At 40.8% G+C, this 10,977-nt stretch overlaps 1 protein-coding gene across 1 annotated transcript in view; it reads right to left on the bottom strand.

The window, feature by feature from the left end:
* The window catches only part of LOC125485049 (rho family-interacting cell polarization regulator 1-like), a 28,771-nt gene extending 18,081 nt beyond the window's left edge, over nt 1-10,690 (bottom strand). The window contains exon 1 of the mRNA XM_048605991.1: nt 10,565-10,690. Within this exon, the coding sequence (XP_048461948.1) occupies nt 10,565-10,690 (126 nt within the window). The remainder of the gene's footprint in view (nt 1-10,564) is intronic.
* Between the last annotated feature and the right edge of the window lie 287 nt (nt 10,691-10,977).

Below are 10,977 nucleotides of genomic sequence, written 5' to 3'. Positions count from 1 at the left end.
CATGCCCACTACTGCTGAAGCTGCAATACTGAATCCAACACAGCAACTGGACTGTGCCTTTCCGGAGCTACAAATTCTGATGAGAATGTGTACTTTCATTTAAAGATGTTTTAAATAACTGGCATCAGAAGTGACAATCTGAAAGTGTCACAGGGTTGTTACAAGTGTTTTTGAGAAAGTGGCAAAGATGATTGAGGGCAGGACAGTCGATGTTGCCTGGGCTTTAGCAAGGCCTTTGACAAGGTCCCTCGTGGCATGCTGATACAAAAGATGAAGTCACATGAGATCCACATTGAGCTAGTAAGATGGATACAGAACTAGCTTAGTCATAGAAAACAGAAAGTAAAGGGTCTAGGCCCGAAACGTCAGCCTTCCTGCACCTCTGATGCTGCTTGGCCTGCTGTGTTCATCCAGCTCTACACCTTGTTATCTCAGTAATAGTGAAAGGGTGTTTTTCAGACTGGAAGTTTATGACCAGTGGTGTTATGCAGGGATCAGTGCTGGCACCCCTCTTGTTTGTAATGTATATAAATGATTTGAAAGAGAGTACAGGTTTCCGGACAGCACAAAATTGGGCGATATGTGGATAGTACGAAGGATTGCCAGAGGATACAGCAGGATATAGATAGGCTGGAGACGTGGACGGAGAAATAGAAGATGGAATTTAATCCAGACAAACGTGAGGTAATGGATTTTGGGAGATGTAATTCCGGGGGGAAGTATACAGTAAATGGCTGAATCCTGAGGACCATCACCATACAATGGGCGTACAAGTCCACAGTTCCCTGAAAGTGGCAACACAAACGGACAAAGTGGTCAAGAAAGCATATGGCATGCTTGCCTTCATCACTTGGGGCATGGCATATAAAAATTGGCAAGCCATGTTGCAGCTGCACAGAACTTTAGTTAGACAAAATTTGGAATATTGCTTACAGCTCTGGTTGCCACATCACCAGAAGGATATGGAGGCTTTGGAGAAGGTGCAGAATTTTTTACCAAGATGTTGCCTAGTTTAGATTGAACAAACTTGGTTTGTTTACACTTGAATGTCAAAGGATGAGGGGCAACCTGATAGTTACAAAATTATGAGAGGCAATGGATAGAATGGATATCCAGAGCCTTTTTCCCAGGATAGAAATGTCAGTTACTAGGGGACATAAGTTTAAGGTAAAACGGGATGTGTGAGGCAAGTTTTTTTTTTAATTCACAGAGGGTGGTAAGTGCCTGGAATGCACTGCCAGAGGAGCTGGTGGAGTCAGATACAATAGCAATGTTTAAGAGGCATCTTGACAGATATATGAAAAGGCAGAAAATAGAGGGATACGGACCATGTAGTGCAAAAGGTTTTTAGTTTAGAAAGGCATTATGTGTTGGTGCGGTCTTGGTGGGCTGAAGGGCCTGTTCCTGTGCTGTACAGTTCTTTGTTCAGAGTATCATCTTGCTGTAAAAATTGCCTTGTCTAAAATTACACCACACCACCCCAACTGTGAAATGATATCTTGTGCTGCTCCTCACATTTTTAGTCCAACTTAGGTTTTTAAACAGAAATAAAACATTAAGCAGGTTATTAAAATTTTATTTTCACAGAACCTCTGCCTTACGACAAAAAGCAAATGCTGGAAATACATGGAAGGTGAGGTTAGAGGCACATTCTAGTAACTTAAATGTCCTCGATCTCTCTCTGCCCTTTGGGCATTAGGTCAACTGCTAGGGAAGGAGTTTTTTGCATTCAATATTATTGCTAGTGTCTCGACTGATAGTGTAGATCTTACACATTAAAACCTTAAAACAGTTTGTAAAATGCCCAAAAGGTCATCAAACCCCAGCATACTCCCAACTCGTGGATAATTTGGAGAAAGAGAAAACTGCTTCATAAAATGGCATGGGAGATTTTGTCATCTCCTTCACTTTCTCCAAACACAGTTAATGGCTTCTTGTTGTTAGCGTAGGAGCTTAGGAAATAGGAACAGGAATAAGACCATCAGCACTTTCAGCCTATTCCTCACTGTTTCCCGCACAGTCACTATATCTGTTAACATCTTTAATATCAGAAACTTATCAGTGTCTGTCTTGAATATACCAATGACCGAGTCTCCCCAGTCCTCTGAAGGAGAGAATTCCAAGGATTCTCCACCCTTTTTAAATGAAGAAATTTCGCTTCATTTCTGGTCAAAGTCGTCTGCCTCTTCTACTGGAACTGTTCTAGAACCCCCCAGCCGGGGAAACATCCTTCTGATATCTACTCCGACTAGTCCTGTAAGAATTTTGTATGTTCCAATGAGATAATCTCTCGTTCTTTTAAACTGTTGGACTACCAATCCAGTCAATTCAATATTTCCTCATAGGACAATCATAATGCACAAGTCGCTTGCTATTTTGTGGCAAAAAATAATTGCTTTCAGCATCCTAGAAAGTGGAGCTTTTTCCTGTTATCTGGGCTTTTTATAAAAAGCCATGATATTATCAGAACAAATTGCATCACATGCATGCATAAAAAGTTGTGGGATTTGTGAAGAGGCATTTACCATAATCATGGTTTGTACAGTTCAACATTTCTGGTGTACATTAACCACTTCTATGGTAAATCACTTGCTAACACTGAATTATAGGGTACCCTAATGATAAGAAATGGAATATGGAAAAATCCAACTGATATTTTTGGTTCTTATATTTGTAATTGAGACCACATCGATTACTTGTCAAATAGTGTTGGTGTTCATTTTCTTAATTCTTCGTAATCTGATGGTTAACAAACCTAAATGCATTTCTGTTCTGTGATACAGATTGCGAAGTGCTGCAGTGCAAGTTAGTCTAGTTTATATGTTTTTGCTGTGCTGGGCTGTGCCACAAAGCATCAAAATATTGATTATCCTCCATGGATTTGCCACATCAGAGTTCCCTAGTTTCAGCAAAGCCATTGAAGGAGGTCTTGCAGTGATTGTCCTCATCCTGCAGTTTCCCATTAACAGCCTGTCTGCAGGTTACAGTCTACACATGCCACTCACTGGGAGCAATAACAGTTCATTTTATTTAAAATGCTGGCCTGTTTTAATCTACGACTGTGTTAAAATGTAACACAGCTTCTAGTTTTTAACCCATGTCAATTCCTTTTAAATTGCAAGGAATCTTGGGTATGGAATTCTGTATCAGAATAGAATTGGCAAAAAGGAAAAAAAAAACAGGACAAGACAAATTGTGTAAAGCGAGGAGGAAATGGGCCAAAACATTTCACAGACTTCGTTGACATCCTTGTGTATCTCTGCAGAACGTCAGCTTTTCAGGATCTTTTGAGTGTTCATGAGTCTTTTCGTGTGACTAAATGATAATGAATTTTGATATGGTTTTCCTTAGATTACTATTTCACTGAAGGCTGGCCATGATGAGTTGAGGTGAAAGGAAAGCTGAGAGAATAGTTCATTAATAATCTGTACTTAACCCTAACATTCATAAAGTTATTACTTTAGGGCAGCTTCAGAAACAGGTATCTTAAACATCATGGAAAAAAGAAAGCTGCTGTGCGACACCATTTATCTGTGTTTGAACCAACATTTTAAAAAAAGCCTAACACAGAGATTCTGAGTACAAGCATTTGCACTGTCAACTATTCAATTAACAAATGCCCAATGAAGCAAGTAATTATCTAGGATTACGATATCTGGTTTCCACACTGCCTCTTGGAAATGTGCTGCATGATACATGAGGTCTGTAACCAGCAGTCACTCCAAAGGAATGTTTAATGGTAAATTTAATTACAAGTGCACCTGATATTCAGTGTTATGCCAACAAGTGTACTGCAGCGTTGGAATAGTGTAATGCATAGGCCACAGGTATTGATTTGATGCAAGTTTATAAATTGTAGAAAAATTAACTGCAATCCATCATGTGCTGTGGAACACTGAAGATTCAAACTAGAATGAAGTATTGGAGAGCTCCAATATAAGAGAGTGTACAGCTAGATGAACACAGCAGGCCAGGCAGCATCAGAGGAGCAGGAAAGCTGACGTTTCAGGTCGGGACCCTTCTTCAGAAATGGGGGAGGGGAAGGGGGCTCTGAAATAAATAGAGAGTTGGGGGCAGTGATAGCAGGTAGCTAGGGGTGGGGATTGGTCAGTGAGGTGGGAGGAGCGGATAGGTGGGAAAGAAGGAGGACAGGTCAAGGAGACGGGGACGAAACAATGTGGCTGTAGTACCTGGTTTGCTTCAGTATGTGGTCAAGCAGTTTCAGGGCTGAAGAGATTACCAGAGGGTTGCAGTGGGAGAGAGATCCACTGAGGTCTTTCCAGAGGGAGGAGGTACTCCACACTGTTATATCTCAGACTCCAGCATCGACAGTTCTTACTATCTCCAATATAAGAGAATTGCTTCAGCAGTATTAATATTCCTAAAGAAACATTATATGATCAAATAAATTGTTCGGACCTTCAAACTCCAGAATTTGAGTCTGACAAGTTATGCCCCACCTTCTTTCACTGGTGCTCTTTAAACACATTTTAAAAAGGATTTTCATTAACACAGCACTACTTAGATTTACATTACAGCTGGCCATACCAAATTGTCTGTAAGCACATCACAGCATTAATTTATTTCCAACTTTCCCACCCAAGTTCCAAGTTAAAACAATTTCTTTGTTCCTTGGTAGTAGCCCCTCCCCCGGCTTTGTATAATTTAGTGAAACTCACTTCTCAATGTGGTGAGATTCTCAAACACCAGTTACAATAGTGGTTAGTGGGCTTCCTACATAAGGATTTAGTTTTTATTGTTTTGTTGTGTTGTTTTAGCTAAAGCTGCAGTTTAATGCCCCATCTGAAGGATTCAGTGCAAATTCAAAACAATGAAAATGACGTAACAAAGCTGAGAATCTTTACCTTTGCTGGTGATGCCTGATTAAACAGATGAGAGAGATAACAAGCAGTAGATGGTCAATAACCCACCCGTTCAAAGCATTTAGGAATGAAAACAAACAAGCATATCCAACCCAAGATGCCCTGAATCATGGAAATATGGCATAATTGGCCAGAATATCTCTGAAGGGAGTCAGATGCAAAGTAAAGATAAAGTTTCCAATACCATTCAGATACCGGGTTTCTAAAGGGAGATGGGAGAAGGAAACCAGCAGGAAACATGGAAGGAATGACCAAGAGTGGCAATCTAGTCATAGAGTCATACAGCATGGAAACAGACCCTTTGGTCCAACAAGTCTGTGCTGGACATAACCCCAAACTAAACTAGTCCCACCTGCCTGCTCCTGGCCCATATCCCTCCAAACCTTTCCTATTCATGTATCCATCCAAATGTCTTTTAAATGTTGTAATTGTACCCACATCCACCACTTCATCAGGAAGTTCATTGCACATGCAAACCACCCTCTGTGTAAAAAATTTGCTTCATGTCTTTTTTAAATCTCTCTCTTCTCGGCTTAAAAATGTGCCTCTTAGTTTGAAAAGCCCCCGTCCTGGGGAAAAGACAACTACCATTTGTACCTCTCCTTATTTAATACAATTCTATTAGGTGAATCAGGAAAATCAAGATCACGAGTGCAACTGAAGGGGAGAGAAAGAAGAGCAAAGATTGGAATAAGTTAAAGTGGAATAAGAGAATAGGAAACATAAGTAATGCCTGACAGTCAGAACTAAATCAGGCATAAGCTGTCGTTGAGGGTGTGATATGGAGCCCTTGTAATCTTATCATCTGATTAGATATGCCAACTAAATTTCCAGAGTGAAAGCCAAACAACAAAACCCAAGAATGCAGAATTTATGGATCTCCGCCCAACACAACAAAAACAACCAAAGATCAACGGAACATCATTTAATGCTGATGCTGGCAGAAAACTAAAAGATTTTGATGGATAATTTTTGAAAATTCCAAACAACTACCTTTATGGATTGAACTGCAACAAGTGGAGGGTATTGAATAGCCATACAATGTACTTATTGGGAAATCATCCCATCCAACCAACCCCCTTCCTGCTGTGTGAGTATGTTTGAAAACAAGATAAATTTCTGTAAGTTTCTATGTTGTTCATGTGTAGCTTTTGTGGATTTTTTTTTGTGTGATATACAAGATTGGCCTTGGCTTGGTGGACTGCAGTCTCAACCCTGACTCAGCCCTGAATGGCTGTGATCTCAAGGGGCACTGAAGGACATAATCCATTGAGATAGAGTGCCACATTGTCCCAGGTACCATCTTTCAGATGAGATATTAAACCAGTGGCCCTTTTGGGTGGACAGAAAAATCCCATGGTAATATGTGAAGATAAACAGGCTCGTTCTACTAGTACCTTGGTCAAAATTTACTATACAAACCATTGTCATTTTATAAAAAGCAGATTATCTGTGGAAGTGTCCTGTGCTTCTGTGTTTCCCTACATTATAATAGTGACTATACTTCCAGGTTTGGTGAAATGCTTTTGGACATCTTAAAGTCACAATATAAATGGAAGTCTTTTCCTTTTCTTCATTTAATTAAATGGTGAATGATCTGTAGTGTGAGAAATGTACTGTTTGATTGCAGAAGAACGTAGGGAGGATATGTATGAACTCGGCTTAAAAACAGTAGTTTGAAGAAGGATAAAACCTTGAAATATGTCAATTTGATTGAACGATTGTTTACACAACAGTGGACCCTCATAAAATTCTGAATGTGTTGTGACTGATGAGTATCGACAGGTGCAGTAAATTGTATGATGTTATGTTTTGTTTCTGGATTAGATAATTATCGATATTGAGTGTGTGTTCTTCAGCATCTGCCTCGGAAGAAGCTTTCAGTCCTTACCTGCAGTATGTGAGACCTGATAGTCAGATTTCATAATGGTTGACTAAGATATGACCGAAAAAATAATTCGAAGCCCTTTCAAGTAATATCAGTAAGAATTGCATGTGACTTATCATAAGGAGTTGCGACTGATTGATGTGTTTTTATACATTAAAACCTTTGAACATGTATTCAATTTATATTTTGCTCCAGCTAAGCACACTGGAGTTGTGAGGTATGAAATTTAGATTGGTAGTGCCAGCTGGAAGGAGTATTGCATAGATCAGAGCTGCTGTCCGTGGGCACTTGGCATCTGTCACCTCCCACTAGCCCAGCACAGAAAGAGCTGTCACCCTATCAAGCCTTGGAATTGACCAGATCTTGATACCAGCCATAACTTACTGATTTGATAGACAATTTACAAACTTTAAGCTTGTAGATTCATTTGCAGAATGCAAGTTATACCAAAGGTGGCTTACCCTAACATTTTCTATTGCAAAGTCTCTAGAAAGGTGGTCTCCAACCATTTTGAATTTAAGTGCAAGCCAGGATCTGCTCTGAAGAAAATACAAAATAGTCTATTTTTAGTTTTCTTAATTCACTTGTGGGATGTGGCATTGCTGGCTGTGCCAGCAGTTATTGCACGTCCCTAGTTACCCCTTGTGGTGGCGGTGAGCAGTCTTCTTGAACTTCCACAGTCCATACACTGTAGGTAGACCCACAATGCTATTAGGGAGGGCATTCCAGGATTTTGATTCAGCGACATTGCGGGAAAGACAATATATTTGAGTCAGGATCACGAGTGGCTTTCGAGGGGAAACTTGCCGGTGGCGATGTTCCCGTGTAACTGCTGCCCTGTCCTTCTAGGTGGAAGTGGTCATGGATTTCGGAGATGCTGTCATGGGAACCTTGGTGAATTTCTGCACTGCATCTTGTAGATGGCATGTACTGTTGCTACAGTGCATCAGTGGTGGAGGGAGTGAATGTTTGTGGTAATAGTGCCAATCAAGTAGGCTGCTTTGTCCCAGATGGTGTCAAGTTTCTTGAATATTGTTGGAACTGAACTCATCCAGCTAAGTGGGGAGTATTCCATCACAATCCTGACTTGTTTCTTGTCAATGATGGACAACTTTGGGGAGTCAGCAGATGAGCTACTCCTGTATCCCTAGCTTCTGACTGGAACTTGTAGCCACAGCACTTATGTGGCCAATCCAGTTCAATTTATGGTCAATGCTAACATCTAGGCAGTTGATGGTGGAAGATTCAGTGGTGGGATTACCATTGAATGTCGTGGCTGATAATTACATACTTAGTGCTATATCAATCTAAAACCAAGCAAAACTAATTATGCATTATGTCTCCTACTCATCAAGTCACCTACGACAGCACGTTATGTGCCCGTGCTTTGAACTCTTAAGTTGTAGTTTGAGACTGCTACTCATACACAGTCCATCAGATGGGTGTCTGTGAGGCAGATGTGATATTTGGACTTCATTATCTTTTGGAAGGATTCTATCTCACAGAGGGATATGGGATCAAAGTAAGCTTGCACTTTAAAAGCGCAGGATAATAGGAGTGGTTATTTTTCTCTATTTATGAGTGCTCCAAAATTACTGTCCCTTGATTTGACTTTCCGTTCAAGATCATTTTGCATATTAATTACCTCTGTGTCAACTCCACTGCTTTGTAAATAAAACACCTGATGAATTTAGTAGTCAAGCCACCAATGTTTACTTGAAGGAATAGATTTGAGAGACCCGTGACCATTTGTTCCTCACATCTAATTCTCTTCCTGTTGAATTCCTCAGCTAACTTTCTGAGATATGCACAGAGGTTTTCCACAACCATTTTTCTTTGTCTTTAATTTTTTTCTCATGTTTTCTCCAGTTGGGAAGTATTGCAGCATTTTAGTTTTTAATTAGGAGGACCACAGATCCAGTTTCAATGTAAATGCATTCACATCACTGATCCTATGTTCTAGGTCTCTGTCGCTTCCCTGCAGTTCAAGATTCAGCATTTTCAGTTTTGACATTATATCTGTAACGAACCCAAAGTCAAGTAAACCATGCATTGTCTGAGAACTCACTGCAAGTGATGATTTCATGCTTTAGATCTAAAAGACATTGCAGAATCTTTGTTCGATCTAACCATCTCACATCAACATGAAGGATTAGTTCACCACAGGCAGCATCAAGTTAATTGAGTAAGGATTTAAACAAAGTTGTGCTGAAGGGCTCTTGCTCAAGTCAAGTTTACAACCTTAACGACAACTTTCATTACATAAGAAAAGTCCATAACATTACTCACTAATTCTTGCTGGTGAGTTATACAGTGATAATCGACAAAAAAGGGGAACTAAGGATCATTTCTGCAAAATGCTGTGAAACCAGTGTTTATGTCAGGCATGGCTGGTGCATCATTAATTGTGATGGAAACTAACTTCTCTATTGGGATGTTTTTCTTAAGTGCACACCGTTTGAATTTGCTGCAGATATCTTCTGCCCTTGTTCTCTCTTTCAGGGGCAAAAGCATGTGAAGGTCTTCTTTTGGAGTAAAGTTAGTGGCTGTAGTATATTTCTGATTAATTTGTTTGCATTGCCACCACAAAACTTACATTACCCTGAAATGATGTTCCATCTGAACAAAACTGAAACTTGATGCAACAGGTTGGCAAAGACTGTTAGATGGATGTATGTTTCTTTAGCTGCGAGGCTTCGGGAAGCAGATGTAATGCAGCAGGTGGGCAGTGAGATTGACTGTTAGAGACGCTGTGATCGGACTAATCTGTGTGTTTGAAACCACAGCTCTAGAAGTACTCTGCTTGATTGTGTTTGAGGCTGTAGTGATGAATTGTGGGTGTAATGAACAAAATCCCAGAAATTTCCTCACTAATGGCATTGTGGGTCGACCCACAGCAGGAGGACTGCAGTGGTTCAAGAAGGCAGCTCACCACCACCTTCTTAAGGGCACCTAGGGACAGGCAAGAAATGCTGGTCAGCCAACGACGCTCACATCCCACAAAATGAATTTTTAAAAAATGATCAAGTTGGCAGGGAATGTCACTACATCTTCACAGGGGGATGCAAAGGATTTGGTGATCTGTGCACAAAGGCTGCAAAAAATAGTGGCATAGTGATAATGTCAGTGAATTAATGATCCAGAAATCCAAGTTAATGTGTTGACAGACAAGGGTTCAAATCTTACCATAGCAGATGGTGAAACTTGAATCCAGCTTGTAGGGGTTCTGGTTTGCAATCAGTAATTTTCTGATTATTAGGTGATTCGAATCACCCCGAGATCCCTGGTTCTGACACTGGACTTATTTAAGGAATGTGAAATGAAGAAGGCTGTAGACGGGTGTTTCAGGGGCAAAAGAGTCTCTGCATTTATTAAATACAAAAGATAAGTAAATTACATTAAATAAAGGCAAATACAACAAACAGTGGAATTGACATAATCAATTATATAGAGGACAGTAACTAAACACTATTAAATCAAATACAGGTTAAACACTATTCGAACTAAATAAGAGGGTTTTAATCACAGAAACTTTTATCAGGCTTCGTAACCTTGGGGTTCCCTGCACTGGAACCACCTACCTTTCCTCCCTGCTAGCTAGGTTGGATACTATGGGGGCTCAGGAGTTTAAGCTCACCACTGGGGATAAACGCAATTTTGAAGTACAGCTGGCCGTTCCCGCTTGCCGTAGCCAGTGCTTTGATGAAGACTTTGCACAATGTAGGCTTTCAGTCTGGGTAGATGTGGTAGGATGCATGTTGGGTTTATCAGGCGAGTACTTGCTTTTCCTTACTTTGTGGTGGTTTTTTGTGAGCTGGTTTTCACCTCCGGATGTGTCTGAAGCCTTGTAGTGTTGGGTCGGGTTGGTGATTTCGGAGGTTGTCGGTTGTCCGATCTGCTGGTCGGGGTCGGTCGCCATTGGTTGACCTGGTACGGAACAGACCTGTGTTGGTGGGTTTCAGGATTACCGTCGGGATCCCCCTTCCGGAAATGGCTGTGCAGATAGCTCTTAGGGAGAAAGCTGTTTGAGATCCCTGTTCTGGAGATGACTGTGGGGATTGCTCTTGCAGCGGTAGCTCTTTCGGATCCTTTCCCTGGTGGTGGCTGTGGAGATAGCTCCTGGGTGAATCAGACTCTCTGGTGAGGTTGGGGCCCGCAATTATTGCAGGCCTCTCATCTTCATGCCAACTCTGCCATTGTATTACG

This window comes from Rhincodon typus, chromosome 15 (assembly GCF_021869965.1).
Source record: "Rhincodon typus isolate 14 chromosome 15, sRhiTyp1.1, whole genome shotgun sequence".
NCBI lineage: Eukaryota > Metazoa > Chordata > Chondrichthyes > Orectolobiformes > Rhincodontidae > Rhincodon > Rhincodon typus.
Note: the sequence above shows the minus strand (reverse complement) of the source record. Positions and strands in the feature narration are given on the sequence as shown.